Raw genomic sequence first — 19,109 nt, 5'->3', positions numbered from 1 at the left:
GAGTTATATAAGTATAATGGAAGGTTTGCATGCATTTACATTCTCCTTGATTTTAATTATCATTTCCTCAAGTTTTTTTTTGATTGTAACACTAGAAGAGATCCTAATTGAGAAGAAGGTAAGGGGAGAGATTGTTTCCTACCAAAGAAATCTGTGGGAAAGATTTCTCAGCTGGATAAATGATTGGAAAAATCTGTTTCCCTTGCCTCCTGCCAAGCTCCAAACTGTGCTTTCATAATAAATAAATGGAGTGCTTAGGTTTTAAGTTATTCCTGTAGATGTGGAAATAGTAAGGCATTCTTTCATTAAAATCAACATATGTATTGCTTACAAGACTCCCATAGGCAACTTCCAGGACAGGGTAACTGTAACCAGATTAGCCCTTCTATCATAAATGACTGGAAAACTGCACAGAATGTAAGAAACTGTTCTCAGACTTTGGAAAACAAGCAGTACAGGACTGTGAACCCCGGGAGAAGTGAAACAAATGAGGTGAGACCTACGATCACCTCAGCTTTCTTCCAGGGTTTTCCAAGGAGAATAGAGCAGTCTCACTGAGCTAAGAGACACAGATCAGAGTTAGGAGAACTAAAATTAGCAAAATTGAGTATGGAGATTGCCTGGAGTATCCCAGAGGAACCTGGCAGGCTACAGTCCATGGACTCACAAGAGTCAGACACGACTTAGCGACTAAACCGCTGCTGCCACCAAGTACGAAGGGGAGGGAGCTATACCGAGAGAGCTCTAGGAAGAAGCCCTGTAAAGCCCTTTACTCTTCTGTTGTATACTAAGCTCTGTGTGTCTGTGGTGGATCTCACGAATCTGGTCAAAAAACAACTGCTGGGAGCTAGAAACTAACATTCTGGCCAAAACTCAAGTTTATAGCTCCCCAGTCATTGAAGCATCCAGGACATTTCGTCATGACTCTGGAAAGGCCATATCTTAGGAGTAAGGCTAAACTAGCCCTAGATTAAAGACTGCTTTAATTCTTAAGAAAGTTTTAAAAGGAGACTTGAAAGGATCAAACTGATCCACATGTAAATTAACTGACTGCCAGAACAAAGCCCAATAGTCTCTAAAAGATGGTGACAAGAGGCAGACATCACACAGAGCATAGTGTTCATAATATCCAACTTTCAGTCAGAAATCACATGGCGTGCAAAGAAGCAGGAAAAATTTGTCCCATAACCAGGAGAAAAATCAATCAATAGAAGCAGAGTCAGGAGTGGAGAGAGAATAGAATTGGCAAGTAAGTACTTAAGAATTCTTATTATTATAAGTATGTTCAAAGACTTAAAGGAAAACAGCTCAAAAAGAAGAGAAATGGAACCTTTAAAAAGAACCAAATGAAAATTCTAGAGCTGAGGAATACAACACCTGAATCAAAACACTGACTGTGGGAGCACATCAGGAAGATTAAGAGAAAAGGTCAGAATGTTAGTTATCTGTTGCCACATAACAAATTGTCTCGAAACTCAGTGGCTTAAAACAACAGTAACACTTACTGTCTTGCAGTTTCATGGGTCGGGAATCCAGCACAGCTTAGCTGGGTCCTCTCGCACAGGGCCTCTCCTCTGGCCACAGTCACCTCAGGGTTCAGTAGGGGCAGGATGTGCTTCCAGGCTCACTGAGTAGTTACTGGCAGAGTTCATTTCTTTGTTCACCTCAGTTCCTTACCACAAGGGCCTCTCCACAGGGAGGCTCTCAAAATGGCATCTGGCTTCATCCAAATAACCAGAAGCAGGAATGTACTAGGAAGAAAGAAGTCACAGTGTTTTATAACCTAATCTCAGAAATACATCCCAGCGCTTTTGCTATACTTTATTCATTGGAAGTAAGTCACTAGGTCTAGCCCAAAACAAGACAAGGAGGTTACACAAGGCCATGCAAAGCAAGAGGTGGGATCCTTGAAAGTCATTTCAGAATCTGCCTATTGCAATCAGTGAACTTTAAAGGACAACAGAAAATATTCAAAGTGAAGCACAGAGAAGAAATGGATGAAAAGAACAAAGGCTGTGGAATAATAGCAAATGTTCTAACATACATGTGTTATGTTATGACTCTCAGGGATGGTAGAGAAAACTGTTCCAGATTTGTTTAAAAATACCAGTCCACCAACCTTAGAAGTCCAAAGATGGCCAAATAGGATAAATATAGAGAAAACCACATCAAGGCACATCATAATCAAATTGCAGAAAACCAGTGATAAAGAGAAAACTTAATAAGCAACCAGAGAGACCAAGATAAGAATAATTTCCCACCAGAAATAATGCAGTCCAGATGATGGAATGACATTGCTTGCTAAAAGAAAATCTTGTCAACCAAGATTTCTATATTCAGTGAAAAAATCCTTCAGAAATGAAAGTGAAGACATTTCCAGACATTAAAAAAATGAAAGAATTTGTGCCATTAAACCTTCACTATAAGAAACATGGAAGGCTAGAGGGGGGAGAAAATTGCCAGATACAAACCCAGATCTACACAAAGAAATCAAGAGTACACAAAATGTCACCATTAGCAACTATACAGAATGAACAAAGAAAAAGGAAATAAGCCAGACCTCTTTGAACAGAGATGGACAAACTCTGGCCCACAGGCTAAATCCAGCCCACCGCCTATTTTTGTATGGCCTATGCACTAAGAATTGGAGAAGGCAATGGCACCCCACTCCAGTACTCTTGCCTGGAAAATCCCATGGATGGAGGAGCCTAGTAGGCTGCAGTCCATGGGGTCGCTAAGAGTCAGACACGACTGAGCGACTTCACTTTCACTTTTCACCTTCATACATTGGAGAAGGAAATGGCAACTCACTCCAGTGTTCTCGCCTGGAGAATCCCAGGGACGGGGGAGCCTAGTGGGCTGCCGTCTGTGGGGTCGCACAGAGTCGGACACGACTTAAGTGACTTAGCACCATGCACTAATAATAGTTTTTAACGTGTGAATATTTGCAATTGATTTGATGATATGGAACATTAGTTTTGAATTCCATTTTTTAAGCGAAACATCATCTCCCCTCAAAAAAAAAAAAATTCTGTCCTCAGGAACAGCTTGTAGTACCCCCGCAGAAGATACATTTGATTGTTACATTTTGAATTTTTTTAATTTAAAAATGTAGAATTTTTCTCTTGTTATAAAAGTGTCTGTTAAAGAGCCATAACTTTGTCTGTTGGCCCACAAAGCCTAAAGTGTTTACTGTCTGGAAAAGTTTATCTTGGTGAGTGAGAGTGAAAAGACAGAGAATCTACCAAGTGTCAGGCAGTGTCCCAAGTGCTTTATATGCACTGCTTAGTTCTTGCAACAACTCTCTGAGGTGTATGTACATGTGTTATAGAAATCTCAGTTGATTTTATCCTAGGATTGCTTAATCTTAGTAACAACTCTGTGAGACAGACATTATTCCCATTTTATAAGTGAGGAAACTAGGACTCAGAGAAGTTATGTAGCTTGTCTGAAGTTACGTATGAGTGGTGACAGAGACTTATTCTCTTCCCTGTGCGCTAAACCAAAGCCAGGGCACTTAAACCTCTGTGCTTTTTAGATGGAAGAGTATCCCTAGGCCCCCAGCTCATAAAGTCTTTCTTTTTTTTTCTTGCAAAATACTCTCTATTGATAAATTTATTGAATATTTTGAGGACTTCGGGTTTTATTTTATTTTTAATTGGAGGATAATTACAGTACTGTGCTGGTTTCTGCCATATATCAACATGAATCAGCCATAGGTATGCGTATATCCCCTCCCTCTTGAACCTCCCTCCCACCTCTCGCCCATCCCACCCCTTTAGGTTGTGACAGAGCACTGGATTTGAGCTCCCTGTGTCATACAGCAAATTCCCACTAGCTATTTATTTCTTAACAGATTTTAACTATGCTTCGTTATCTGGTTTCTCCTCCTAGAGGATATTAAATGCAAAAAAATATAAGGGCGAGAAAGAATTATAGAACTTAATAATAAAGACAGTGGAAAGTGAAAACTGACAAGAGCTGACCAAAAATGAAACAAAACAAAAAATGTTAAAAAGCAGTCCAAAAACAATAAGCACAGTAGTATGGCAATATCTTAACTATTTTGCAGTGAGATGTAGCCCTGAGGAAATCATGATATTCAATATTTATAAAGATGAACATGGTAACACAGTATTTATTTTCCTTATACTCTAATACAGGGCTTTCCTGCTGGCTCAGATGGTAGAGTCTCCTGCCTACAATGTAGGAAACCAGGGTTCAATCCCTGGGTCAAAAAGAACCCACTTCAGTATTCTTGCCTGGGGAATTCCATGGATAGAGGAGCCTGGCAGGCACTAGTCCATGGGGTCATAAAGAGTCGGACACGATTGAGTGACTAACACTTTCACTTTCATACTCGAACATGGGAGGAAATTTTGTAGTATGGAGTTTTTATGCTTAAGATGGAAAAGGTATGTTTTTTGCATAAAGGTCACTCAAGCTGTCTGCTGCACGGGTTGGATAGCTTTTATCTAATTTAACCCTCCCAAGAGAACGTGCAAACTCAAACTTGCTACAAACTGAGGACAGAATTTTCAGATACAGAATTTGTTTCTTGCTTGTCTGCCTCTTTAATGCTAAAGAATGAAACTCAACCAATACTTGGTTACTGAAATGCCATATTATATTTTGTTAGAACAACTGACACATGAATCAAAGCATCAAAAGACCCCATAAATATTGTTTAATTCTTTTGCTGACATACATCTGCTGCATAGGAGGGTAGAAGACCTGTCTCAAGGAGAAGGACTTGTGAAATTGTGTGAGTTGCAAGCTGAACTAACCATTCATTTCATGGAACTCAGTTTATACCTGAAAGAGCAACTGACAAACTATAGTTATTCAAGCCTAACTATTTAGCATACATTTTCTTGAAAATGAAGTAATCCTGCCATTTCACAGAAAGTAAGTTAGTATTTGATGCCAGGGATGAAATTCAGGCTTTTGGATGAAAATTAGAGTCTCAGAAAATTTGTATCCATCACTGTGGACTTCACTTCTCATTACTTTTCTGAAGAGATCAGTGGCGATAGTTAATGAATATTGAGATTTTTTTATATTGTATAATGTGTCAACATATGGAAGACCTGTGTATTTTCTAGACTACTGCATGTTGTTACAAAACCATCCAAGAGTAAAAACGTCATTTAGGGGCTTCTCTGTTGGACTGCAAGGAGATCCAGCCAGGCCATTCTGAAGGAGATCAGCCCTGGGATTTCTTTGGAAGGAATGATGCTAAAGCTGAAACTCCAGTACTTTGGCCACCTCATGTGAAGAGTTGACTCGTTAGAAAAGACTCTGATGCTGGGAGGGATTGGGGGCAGGAGGAGAAGGGGACGACAGAGGATGAGACGGCTGGATGGCATCACTGACTTGATGGAGGTGAGTGTGAGTGAACTCCGGGAGTTGGTGATGGACAGGGAGGCCTGGTGTGCTGTGATTCATGGGGTAGCAGAGTTGGACACGACTGAGCAACTGAACTGAACTGAACTGATGGTCCAGTGGCTAAAACTCCACGCTCCCAATGCAGGGGGCCCAGGTTCAATCCCTAGTCAAAGAACTAGATCCTACATAGCGCAACTAAGAGTTCACATACTGCAGTTAAGGTTCCAAACGCCGCAACAAAGACTTGATGCAGCCAAACAAATTAATATTTTTCTTTAAAAGAGTCATGCAAAGTGCAAGACAGACCAATGAATTTAAGTGTAACAATACAAAAAGTTTATTCATATGGTTTTAGATTCCACGTTGCAGCTAATCTTTAAGGAGATATCATTTATCAAGTTTTGTATGATATCAAAGAATATTTGCAGATAATATTAAAAATCTATGTGAGGCTGACTTTTTCTCATATGCTTCAACCTAAGCAGTCACAACAAATCAAATGCAAAAACAGAATATAATATAGCTATACTCTGTCAAACCAAATATTGATATTTTATAATTTTCAAAACTATACAGTAATGCCAGGTTTTTCATTAAAGCTTTGTTGTTTGAGGGAATATAAGGGTTTCACCATTAAAAAATACATTGTGTTAACTTGCAATAAGTTTATTATTTTTTAATGGATTAATAGTTTTTAAATTTCTCAGTTTGAATTTCTAATATAATAATAATAGAGATAATCCACATAAACAAAAGCTTTTAGGGCTCCTCAGTAATGTTTGCGTGTAAGGGGATTTGGAGCCAAAATGTTTGACAACTGCTAATCTAGGGTCTCGAAAATCATCTAAGAAGTTTGGACTTTATTCTGAAGACAATAGGGAAAGAAACACTGTAGAGTTTTATGTCGGGGAGTAATAGGACCAGATGTGTGTTATAAAAGGACGACTCCTCTAGGTAGACCTTTGGGTCTGAAGACGACGTGACCTACAGAAGGAAGACCAAGAAGCAGCACCAGATGGTCAGGACTGGGTGGAGGGCGGTGGTCACAGGATGAGAAGGGATGGAAGATAAATGTATGAAAACTGTTTAGGGGACCAAATGCTTGGGGCTTGGTGAGCCCTCCAGGTGCACTAACAGAGCTTTGAACACTTATTTTTTGCCGCGTCAGGTCTTAGTTGTGGCATGCAGGCCTAGTTGTCGCGGGGTAGGTGTGATCTTAGTTCCCTGACCAGAGATGGAACCCCCGTCCCCTGTATTGGAAGACAGGTTAACCACTGACCATCATAGAAATCCCCAGAGCTTTTGATTTAAGGGGAAACGTAGACTTCAGTTCTGGATGTGCACCACTGCAGGCCATAGAGGATGGTGGATACAGTTGGCTCTGAAAGTCTGAAGAAAGGTCTCAGCCAGACACCTGCTGTGGGATCATCAACATCTGACCCTGCTAAGTCACTTCAGTCATGTCTGACTCTTTGCAACCCCTTTAAGAGTGTAAGGGGATTTGAAGCCAAAATGTTTGACAACTGCTAATCTAGGGTTAAATAGATATAAGGGACTAGATCTGATAGAGTGCCTGATGAACTATGGACAGAGGTTCGTGACATTGTACAGGAGACAGGGATTAAGACCATCCCCATGGAAAAGAAATGCAAAAAAGCAAAATGGCTGTCTGAGGAGGCCTTACAAATAGCTGTGAAAAGAAGAGAAGGGAAAAACAAAGGAGAAAAGGAAAAATATTCCCATCTGAATGCAGAGTTCCAAAGAATAGCAAGGAGAGATAAAAAAAAGCCTTCCTCAGCAATCAATGCAAAGAAATAGAGGAAAACAACAGAATGGGAAAGATTAGAGCTCTCTTCAAGAAAATTAGAGATACCAAGGGAACATTTCATGCAAAGATGGGCTCAATAAAGGACGGAAATGGTAGGGACCTAACAGAAGCAGAAGATATTAAGAAGTGGCAAGAACACACAGAAGAACTGTACAAAAAAGATCTTCACAACCCAGATAATCATGATGGTGTGATCACTCACCTAGAGCCAGACATCCTGGAATGTGGAGTCAAGTGGGCCTTAGAAAGCATCACTATGAACAAAGGTAGTGGAGGTGATGGAATTCCTGGAGCTATTTCAAATGGAGCTGTATCATTTGGAGCTATTTCAAATCCAGAAAGATGATGCTGTGAAAGTGCTGCACTCAATATGCCAGCAAATTTGGAAAACTCAGCAGTGGCCACAGGACTGGAAAAGATCAGTTTTCACTCCAATCCCAGAGAAAGGCAATGCAAAGAATGCTCAAACTACCGCACAATTGCACTCATCTCACCTGCCAATAAAGTAATGCTCAAAATTCTCCAAGCCAGGCTTCGGCAATACGTGAACCATGAACTTCCAGATGTTCAAGCTGGTTTTAGAAAAGGCAGAGGAACCAGAGATCAAATTGCCAACATCCACTGGATCATGGAAAAAGCAAGAGAGTTCCAGAAAAATATCTATTTCTTTTATTGACTATGCCAAAGCCTTTGACTGTGTGGATCACAAGAAACTGTGGAGAATTCTGAAAGAGTTGGGAATACCAGACCATCTGACCTGTCTCTGAGAAACCTGTATGCAAGTCAGGAAACAACAGTTAGAACTGGACATGGAACAACAGACTGGTTCCAAATAGGAAAAGGAGTATCTCAAGGCTGTATGTTGTCACCCTGCTTATTTAACTTCTATGCAGAGTACATCATGAGAAACGCTGGACTGGAAGAAGCACAAGCTGGAATCAAGATTGCCGGGAGAAATATCAATAACCTCAGATATGCAGGATATGACACCACCTTTATGGCAGACAGTGAAGAGGAACTAAAAAGCCTCTTGATGAAAGTGAAGGAGGAGAGTGAAAAAATTGGCTTAAAGCTCAACATTCAGAAAACGAAGATCATGGCATCTGCTCTAATCTTTCCTATTCTGTTGTTTTCCTCTATTTCTTTGCATTGATTGCTGAGGAAGGCTTTTTTTTATAGCTTCCTTATGCTGTAATGGCATCTGGTCCCATCACTTCATGGGAAATAGATGGGGAAACAGTGGAAACAGTGGCTGACTTTATTTTTGGGGGCTCCAAAATCACTGCAGATGGTGAGTGCAGCCATGAAATTAAAAGACGCTTACTCCTTGGAAGGAAAGTTATGACCAACCTAGATAGCATATTCAAAAACAGAGACATTACTTTGCCAACAAAGGTCCGTCTAGTCAAGACTATTGTTTTTCCAGTAGTCATGTATGGATGTGAGAGTTGGACTGTGAAGAAAGCTAAGCACCGAAAAATTGATGCTTTTGAAGTGTGGTGTTGGAGAAGACTCTTGAGAGTCCCTTGGACTGCAAGGAGATCCAACCAGTCCATCCTAAAGGAGATCAGTCCTGGGTGTTCATTGGATGGACTGATGCTAAAGCTGAAACTCCAATACTTTGGCCACCTCATGCGAAGAGTTGACTCATTGGAAAAGACCCAATGCTGGAAAGGATTGGGGGCAGGAGGAGAGGGGGACGACAGAGGATGAGATGGCTGGATGGCATCACCGACTCGATGGACGTGGGTTTGGGTAGACTCTGGAAGTTGGTGATGGACAGGGAGGCCCGGCGTGCTGCGATTCACGGGGTCGCGAAGAGTCGGACATGACTGAGTGACTGAACTGAACTGAATCTAGGGTCTCAAAAATCATCTAAGAAGCTTGGACTTTATTCTGAATACAGTAGGAAAAGAAACACTGGAGAGTTGTAGTCCACCAGGCTCCTCTGTGCATGGGATTCTCCAGGCAAGAATACTAAAATGGATTGCCATGCCCTCCTCCAGGGGATCTTTCCGACCCAAGGATCGAACCCACATCTCTTATGTATCCTGTATTGGCAGGCGGGTTCTTTACCACTAACAGCACCTGGAAAGCACCATCAACATCTGGGTAGTAATTAAAACCCGATGAGCAAACCTGACAGAGGAGAAATGGAATTAGAAGTGATGAGAGTCAAGGACAGGACACTGGGGAAGACCATCATTTAAGAGAGAGAGGAAGGACAAGACGGCCACAAAGGAATATAAGAAACGGATTGACTGGAGAAGTCAGCTGAAGAATCAATTGACTGTGGCTTCATGGGAAGAGAGGACTTCAAGAGAAGTATCAGATACAGTTGAGGAGCCAAGCAAAATAGAAGCCAAGAATTATCAACTGGATCTCTCATAGAGGTCGTAGTGACCTTAGCAAGAGTGTTTTCAGTAAATTAGAGGAAGGAGGAAAATATCATTGCCATGGGAGTTTTTATAATCAGCTTTAATTATGATTACAGGAGCGAGCCAAAGGGGTGGGGGGGGGCGGTGAATAACTCAGGCAAAAGTGTAAGTGGATCACTCTGTCCTGCTCCAGAGGTCAAGGAGCTCATTCCAGTTACTGGGGCCTCTGCCACTATAGGGGGCTCGGAAAGGAGCACCACCCTTGTGGGTTCAATTAAACTGAACTGAAGCTCATATGGGCAGCTGGGCATGCTACTTGCAGTGGAGGGTTTTCAGCCCAGAGACCAAAGCATCCCAGGCCATCCGTTTCCCTCAAAAAATCCAATGAGAGCTTTCCACCCACTTCTAGGCCTGAGGGACCAGAAAAGGTCAGACCCTGAAAACCCACTTCTTAAAAGTATCTGTGTCTGATGTAAAGGAATTCAGAAACAATCCAGGAGGGCAGAGATGTCCTTCATAGCCTTACCTATAATACTGTCAATATTGTAAGTAACTTAAATGCCCAGCACAAAGATGGTAGCATGAGCCATGGCACATACCTACTTAATGGAATAAAAGGCAGCCACTGAAACATATGGTTGTGGAGATGATGTCAACAAGGAAAAGGCTATCATAAAATGTTAACAGCAGAAATTATCCCCCAATTCTGGTATACCGTCTGACTACAATTGTGTAGAAACAGACATGAGGATGATTGGAAAAGAGATCTTGCCTGTCACTGTGCCGGTGTTTGTATTATGGAGGTCAAGGGTGGAAGTTTTTCCTCTGTCTTCTCAACGTCTCATGATTTTAAAATATATTTTATATTTTTTAATTTAAAAAGAAAAAAAATTCAAATTTACTTTTGGCTTTCCTGGCAAGCGATGGCCCCTGGAGGGTTTTGGACACAGGTGGGCTGCCGACTCGATTTGGAAGTCCCACTCTGACCCGTCATTGACGGCCACAGTCAGTGCCCACAGGTCGTTTAGAAGGGAGCCTCCTCTCAAACCACAATCTCAGGTCCCTTGGCAGTGGAGATCTGGGGCCCTTCTTTCAGCAGGAGTGTGTAAACTGCTGGCCCTCTGCTTCAGCTGTCCCATCTGTGACAACAGCAGCTTTTTCTGAATGGCCACTCCCCTCCATTGACCAGAAGAACCTGTTTTTCAACACAGCCTTTTGTTTAAGTTAAAACTCATAATGCCGATGATAAATTACAGCACAAAAGCTCAAAGATCTTGGTTTCTGACATCTGTGCTGCTAATTAGTTTCTGTTCAGTGTTACGTTCCATCTTCTCTGTTTTCCTTTGGAAAAAAAAAAAATACGTAAATGTAAATACATTTTCACATATCCAGACTTTCATTTCAATATTCAGAAGCAGACATATAGTTTCAGTGCCCTGAGCAAATCTGGATATGCGGCCAGGGATTGGATACTTCATTTTATATTCCATTATATTGCATTTTTATTCCTACAGCTCTGAAAGCAAGTCTGCTCAAAGAAGGCCCAATTAAAAACCAGATCTTCAAAATAATGAGGATTTTAGCTTCAAATACCAGTTCCATCACAGTTGTAACAATGATGGTCACTACCCGCCTTGAGCGCCCACTGCATCTGAGCACCATGTGAGGTGTCACGGGTGCTCCTCCCAGGCAGACCTGGGCTCTGGGGGCAGTGCCTCCCGCGGTCTCAGCACTGCAACTCAGCACACCTGGGTTTCTTCCCAAGTCTCTGCCCAGCGCTCACATTTTCCCCCTCTGCATCCCAGGCTTTTGTTATGCTTTAATTTCCAAACAATTTAACAACCCAAGCAAAATCTTTTGGACTAATTGAATATCAGGCTTTGTGTTCTCTTTTACGGCATTACTGATACCCAGGCATGCCTCAGAGGCGTTGCAAATTGGGTTCCAGGCTAACCATAGTAAAGCAAGTCACGCACATTTTGGGGGGTTCCCCAATGCATATAAAAGTTACATCTACACTATATGTAGTCTGTTAAGTGTGCAATAGTAACATTATGTCTAAGAAAATAATTTATATACCTTAATTTTAAGATACTTTATTGTTGAAAAATGCTCACCATCATGACAGTGCTTGGTTGCCACTAACCTTCAATTTGTTTAAAAAAAAAAAAAAATGCAGTATCTGCAAACCACAGTAAAGGAAATAACCGTGTAACACCATCATTCTTCCTCAGCTGGCGTGTGTACAGTTTGCCCCTATGGCTCATTCCTTCCCTGTGAGAGCTGCTCATTTTCGTTGAGTTTCCAAGAGTAACCTGCCCACCTCTTGTTCCCTGTCACATCCCAGGACATGGAAGGCTGCAGCCAAGGAGGGCACTTGAGCCCTCTTGCCCATTTACCTGAGGTGAGCCTCGAGCCGCCCGAGGCTGAGGAGGGTTTGGTAACAGACTTCTGTCACTTTGTGTCTCTGTTCTGTTCAGTCAGTGTTGAAATGCCAGTGATTCCATCTACCCAGACAGCACTGGTGGAAATTTACCACGCAGCATAAACTGCTCATGGTTACTGATAGATTCATTTCCAGAACTAGGTCAGTTAACTTGTTTCACTTTAATCTGTGGGCTTTGGATTGGGTGAAATTATACAAGTGTGAATTCTGCTTATTAACTATTCTATTGTAAAAGCATTTCCAAGTCCTGCCACAGTTCCTTCTCTACGGTTCTCAAGTTGATCCCTTTCTCGGCATCCTTTTTGCCCCCGTCCAGCTCAAAACCGAGTGAGTATGCTCCTACCTAGAGGACTGTGGCAGTTGGTCCCCCAGCCTCTAGGCCCTGGGGAGTCAGGGTGAATGCCCCAAAGCACAATTTGACCATTTACTGCCCAACTTAGAGCCCACTAGTGGCTCCCTCCCCAGCCCTTCAGTCTGCCCTGTGTCCCATCACCTCCTGCCTGTCCACTGCTCGGAGCGCCATCTGGAAGGCCTGCTGCCTTTTGTCCTGTAGGTTGCTCTGTCCTTACCCTGTTAAATCCTTCTCCACTCCACCTCTACCCAGCTGACCCCCCTTCCTCCTCTAGGACGACTCAGACACGCGTCAGCTTCTGTAGGAAACTGCCGCTGATGGCCCTTCTGCCTCCAGGCCAGCCCGCTCCCCTGGGGTCTCCCTGCCATCTCCCTGTGATCCCCTTCCTCATCCTGCTCATTGTCCTTGTCTCTCAGTGTTCCTGGTGTCCATCCCTTTGGCCCGGGCACTCGCCTGTGCTCCTGGCAGGATCTGAATGAGTCAACCTGCCCTTCTGGCCACCCAGCAGCACAGGGATCCCTGGAGCAAGGGGAAGAGCCGCAGAGTGAAAACTCTCATGGAACGCCTCGACCACATGCTCCAGGGCTCCAACAGGGCTGACAGCGTGATTCCAGGTTAACTCGAGCTCACCGCCCCCCGAGTCCTCCCACTGAGCAGGAAGGGGCTGTCTGCGGGGATGTCCCCCAACCCCCTAACGCAGTTGTTGGCTCTGTAAGAGTCCCTTGAGGGCCGACTTGAATTCTGATGCGGGCTCCCCAGATAGCGTTCTCTGTATCCTCCTCCCTCGGTGATGGGAATGTTTTCCCGGAAAGTCCGAGGCTTCAGCCACGTGGGGTGCACTCTTCATCACTCCCACTTGCTTCCCTCTTCCTTGGGGGTCTGGAAAGAGCACTGGGGACAGACAAGGGACGCTCACAGCCTCCGATCTCAGCACGTTTGTAGCCTCCTGACCCAAATATGCTCCCGTCCCAGAGACTTGCCATGGGACGATAGTTTGCTTTTGCCCTGTGACTGGTGTGTAGGTGAACCACAGGCCTCTTTCCGTGAGCCCATATGATCCCAGGGGACAGTGTGGAGGTTTCCATCAGAGGCCCGAGGCCCCTGCAGACCGCGTGTCACATGTGCCGTGTGTGGGTCTGGCTCTTCCTGAAGAGCGCCTGCCAGACAGGTTTTTAATAGTGTCTCAGTTGTTCAGGCAAAACACGCTCTAGTGACTGGAGGTGTTGGTTTTGTTTTGTCAGTGACGAGTGGGAGCAGGTGGGATAGACAGTCCGTGAGATCACTTATCAGAGTGGTCAGTGAACCCCGAAGCTCCGGGTCCACGGGTCTCCCTAAGACCTTCTGGTTCTTTGCAGCCCCAGGCGCTGGAGTCTGTGTCTGTCATGGCCAGGTGTCAGCAGCAAGGCCTCCTGGAGGGGGCGTCTCTGTTTGTCCTTCACAGCCCTGTGACCTTCATAGACATCTCTGCTCGGTCACAGCATGGCCATCAGAGAGATCCGCATTGTTCTAACATGGCCGTATCACCACCGAGACTCAGATGGTTCCGAGCTGAATCCTGTGAGATCAGGAATACACACGCACGCACCCTGACATACAGATACACCCTCTTAACATGAGATCCACTTCTCAGAAACAGGTAATTTATACATTCACAAAATGATGAACTTTCAGCTAAGAATTCTAACATTTCAGTACCACGATTGAGAACCAGGCTACATTTGTCAAGTGACCGAAAGCGAGGTTTTTCAGAAATTATTAGCTAGGTTTTTCAATATTGAATTTATAGTCACGGTGAGTATATCACCGTGATGTTTCCAGGATAAAATACCGGCACTTTCACTTTTCTGGCCCCAGACATTCAGCATATATCAGTTTATTTGGGGAGATCTGAAGAATTAGCTACTGTAAATAAAGTTTCCAAGAAGGTTTCTCCGGGAAAGAGGTGAACTTACAGTAATATGGGTGATATATTATTAATTAATAACTATGACCAGCCACTGCTTCAATTAAAAGGACAGCGGATGAGAACGCCTAATAGGATATGCTGAATCTTAGTCTCAGGAGCACCAAAGTCTGCAGAGCAGACGGGGGGAGCGTTGTTTCTGAGGCTGGTTAGCAGGAGGCCTCTGGGACCGAGGTGTCACCAGCTGCCCCTTGGTCTGGGAATGTTTGCTGAGCTGTGACTGCACATCTCTCTGGAGCAATGCTCCTTTGGTTGCCAGAAGCGGAAACCCACTTCAGAACAGCTCAAGGAGAAAGAGGACTTTCTGGGAGGGCCACAGGGGTCTCCCAGAACCCAAGGACAGCATGCCCTGATGGCCAGGGAGAGTGTCACGTGGGGCTGACACAGGCAGGCGCCTGGAGGAGGGAATCTGATTGGCACGTCTGGCCCCAAGGACAGCCACGGGGGTGTGGACATGGCTGCAGGTGGTGTGACACATAGGCGGGCTTCTCTGACGGCCGAGCACTGTGTGGGAAGACGTCTAGGAATGTGTCCCATGGAGGTGCGGGTTGAGCTGGAGGGCCAGCATGGGCAGGTCTTTTAGAGACAAGTTAACAAGCGAGGACATCCCCGGTGTGGACAGGTGGGTGTGTGCGGTGCCCCGGGCTGGGCTGTGGCACCAGAGGGTGTTGGAGTGCAATGAGGCCAGACCAGGAAGCAGTCCCAGCAATGACAGGGTTACCCTGAGGGTGGTAGGAAAGGGGTGCGGAAGAATTCAGATCTCTGGGGGTTCGAGTGTTCAGAGGATCCGGCCTCCCAAGGTCAGTCTGCTGTGTGAGGCGGCAGCTTTCAGAGCAGCCTCTCTGTGTACTCCTCTACCCCCAGCCCACCCATCCTCCCAGGAAATGACCAGAGGCCTTGGGAGCAGCCTCCACACGGGAGGGGTCACACGACCCGGACTCCCCGCCCTCAGGAGCCGGCCCTGGAGACCCTCGTAATTGCGTTACTATCGGCCTTTCCCCTTCCTGTTGCTCATTTATTTGACTTTAAGCACAGTTATTTTATTTTTAGAGGAATAATTTGGAGTTAATTGGCCTTCTGCCTTAAAAAATACCACCATTTCCATGTGATGATCGTGTGGGAGTAGTTCCATAGAACCTTGCACCCACGCTCTCTCCATGGAGCGGGACCTGACTCTCCCCCCACCCCTCAGCCTCTGATGACGAGGTGAACCGCTCCAGGAAGAGTGGCTGCTGGGCAGCCTCCACCTGCTGTCCCAGGAACTGGACAATGAAAGGAGAATCTGGGGGGCCGCCCCCGAGGTGATCTGCCAGAGCCCCTCACTCCACCTGTTCTCTCTCCCTGCAGGTCACGCAATATTTAAACTCACGTATCTAAGCAATCACGACTATAAACACCTCTACTTCGAATCTGACGCCGCTACCGTCAATGAAATCGTGCTCAAGGTGAGTGTTCCTTCTTGGCCCAGGCCCGGGGTGTGCAGGGCTGCACGCTCCCCCCCTCGCACCCCCGTCCCACAGCACTGATGAGGCTCCCGGGCCAGTTCTGCAGAGACGCTGCGCTGGCTTACAGGTCGCCCGGCTGTTGCGCACCCAGGCCTGGGCCACATCGTAAGTCAGCTGCTCTGCGCTGAGGGGCTCCCACCCCTCCAGTGTGTGACTCTGGCCAGTCATATCACCTCTCTGGGCCTCTGTTTCTCCTCCTGTAAAATGGGGATCATGTTAGCTACCCTGCTCCACCCCACCAAAGGGCTGCTAGAGAGAATATTAAATGAGATGCGGTGAGCCTACCTAGCTAAGTGATCATTCATTTTCCTTTTAAGAGTAGAAATCATCAAGTATTAATAATAGTAGTACAAGTACTAAGATCTACTGAAGGGTCCAAAGTGCAGGATCTGAGCCAGGCACTTGACCTGTCCCCTCTCAAGGAGCCTTCACACCTCGGTGAGGTAGTGATATAAAATCATTCCCATTCCCTGGATGAAAACCGAGGCTCAGGGGAAAACACTCAGCCAGGATTGGGACTTGGCAGAACCGCAGCCTGACCCCAGGTTTGGGGGATTCTAGAACCTGTGCTCCTAAGGCCCCAGGTGTGCATGGCATTCAGGAATTTAAACAGGAGATTTCGGTGAAATGAATTGTTTCACAGAAACATTTTGAGTTTACAAAAGATTTTCAAAAGTGGTAGATGAGAATTAAAAGGATAAAGCTGCCAGGAGGAGAATTTAGAGCCGAGACAAGAGTATTGTAACCAGTTGGATGGAAAGCAGAGGATTTGTAGACTACCCCAGGTCAGAGCCCATCAGAATAGCCAGCGGGCGGTGCCTGCCTGGAGTGCTTGAAACCAGTGATCTAAGAGTTACCTGCCCACGTCCCCAGGCCACCCAGGGAGCTCATGCCACACTCAGGGGCCAGGTAGAGAAATACTCCCATTACCCCGTCAGGGCTGGCCTTTTTTTTTATAACCAACATTAAAATATTCAAGACTTGAGAAGGATTCTAGTAAAATTATAATCCTGTATTTGACATCAAAATAATTTTCACAACAGCAGATTGATGACAGAAACACAGGTTTATGACTTCAGTGCGAGACTGCGGAAGAACAAGTGCAGAGAAATCATTTTCCAGGACCAAATGCTCCCTGGAAGCAGATGCTTTTCTGCAAAATCCCCGAGGCCTAGCGCCTTCCCTAAATTGTCTGTTTTCATATGAAAATGCTTGTAGAAATATTGCATCGTGCTCGAGTCTCCAGGAGAGTCCCAGCCTGATTTACTTAGAGAAGCTAATGGTCGCGATCCTGATGGAAGATTAAATTTCACATTTCCAATCTCTGATTTCTAAAGCAATTTAAATACTTATCCTGATCTGCCACTGCCAGTGTTTTCGTGGGGCTTTGCACCGATACTCAGTGACTGTGGCCCCACTTGGTGGAAATGCTTCCGTCAGAGTTCTTCTCAAGTTGGTCATCGACACCAGTAGTGTATGTGGTGGTTCTAGAATTAAGGAGTTTCACAGAAAACAAGAGCTTTAGACTGAAACTGAAAGGAGGAAACAAGGATGAGAGGCTGATGTCAGACCATTACAAATAGGCAGCTTGCCATCAAATTATTTTTATCTCATTGTCTTTTTCCCCATGGGACCCATTTATTGAGCACCAACTGTCTACAAGACCTTTGATGTACATGATCTCATTTCATTCTCACAACTGCCCTGCCCCATGTAGACATTATTGTGTATGTGTGTGAGCTCAGTTGTGTCGGACTCTTTGCAGTCTCATGCACTCTAACCCGCCAGGCTTCTCTGTCCATGGGGTTTCCCAAACAAAAATACTGGAGTGGGTTGCCATTTCCTACTCCAGGGGATCGTCCTGACCCAGGGATCGAACCTGTGTCTCTTGTGTCTCCTGCCTTGGCAGGTGGATTCTTTACCACTGTGCCACCTGGGAAGCCTGTGGACACTAATACCCCCACTTTATAGATGAAAATATAGAGGCCCAAGGCTCCAGAGTGCACAGAGGTAGCGCACAGCTGAGCAGTCCCAGACTCCCCCACCCCCACCCCACCTGAGATAGAGTTGAGCTAAGCCACGTGTGGTCCCTAATTCTGCAGGCTTCGAGATGAATCTCAGAGGAATCATTGGTCTCTTCAGGTTGGGTTCTTCTCATGATCGAGTGATGGAGGCTGTGATTTTATTGACCATGAAAACTCCCTATATTTTTATGCCTTAAGCTGTAAAATGCATTGAAAGTGAAACACTCTATAGTGCATAAAATTGTGCAAGTTTTAAGCCACAGCATATTAACCAGCTAATGGCAGACCAAAGGGCGTTTTTATCTTTTGATTATTACATTAATCTTCCATTAAAATTATCTATGTGATTATCACAAAGCATTGAAGATAATAAATTTAGGAAATACTTGGCCTGTTAAGGATCATTTTTAAATGCTCTTGTCAAGTTACATGTGCCAAAAATACACTGAAAACAGTAGGCTGGCTGATTGTGCAAACAACTGAATCCAAAGATTGCTCTTATTAAGCATGATAAAGCCCCTTCTTTCCATGCATCGTCTGTGGTGTCCCACGTCATCACCCGGCCCTGCCGGCCTCATGATTTATTGCTCTCAGCTGGTAACTTGGCGAGGCAGCGGGCCGAGCGTGTCAAGCCTTCTGTACTCAGACACCAGCCCTTAACGCCTGCTGCTGGCGACTATCAGAGCAGAAAGTTTGCCGTGACAGAGCCCCAGCCCCACACGAGCCAGGCCGTCTGAACTGCTCCCCACCCCCAGCACCTCCGTTCTTCCTCGATCAGCAGAGGCCTCTCCCCTCGGGGCAGGACACGTGGCCCCCAGTGTAGAATCAACAGAAGGGGTGGCTCAGTTCTCTAGCCAGGAGTATTCAGGTTTCTTAACTTTCAGATCTTTGAGGTTGGAGAGAAACGGTGTTGGTTCACAGACAGGCCCAGCCAGAGGGCTGCTGGGGCAGTAGGACAAGGGGAGTCTGAGGAGGTGAGGGGATGGGGGGCTCTGAGAAGGTGGGGAGCCAGAGAACTGATTCAGGTTCTAACCCAAATTCTTACAAGCTCCGTAACCTCAAGTAAACGGCATTACCATTCTGAGCCTCGGTTTTCTCCTCTGTACAGTGGGGATAACAATAGCAGCCACCTCCTCCTAAGGCCGTTGTTGTTGTTTAGTCGCTAAGTCATGACCGACTCTTCGCGGCCCCATGGACTGCAGCACGCCAGGCCTCCCTGTCCCGC

At 45.2% G+C, this 19,109-nt stretch overlaps 1 protein-coding gene across 12 annotated transcripts in view; it reads left to right on the top strand.

Moving 5' to 3' along the window:
- MAPKAP1 (MAPK associated protein 1) overlaps positions 1–19,109 on the top strand; it is a 232,872-nt gene that overhangs the window by 211,933 nt on the left and 1,830 nt on the right. For all 12 annotated transcript variants that reach the window (XM_005213147.5, XM_024998825.2, XM_059891328.1 and 9 more), the window contains one exon: positions 15,703–15,800. In XM_005213147.5, coding sequence (XP_005213204.1) covers positions 15,703–15,800 — 98 coding nt within the window. The remainder of the gene's footprint in view (positions 1–15,702; positions 15,801–19,109) is intronic.

Source organism: Bos taurus, chromosome 11 (assembly GCF_002263795.3).
Source record: "Bos taurus isolate L1 Dominette 01449 registration number 42190680 breed Hereford chromosome 11, ARS-UCD2.0, whole genome shotgun sequence".
In the NCBI taxonomy this organism is placed as follows: domain Eukaryota; kingdom Metazoa; phylum Chordata; class Mammalia; order Artiodactyla; family Bovidae; genus Bos; species Bos taurus.
The sequence above is the reverse complement of the archived record's forward strand: the minus strand, read 5'-3'. Positions and strand labels throughout refer to the sequence as shown.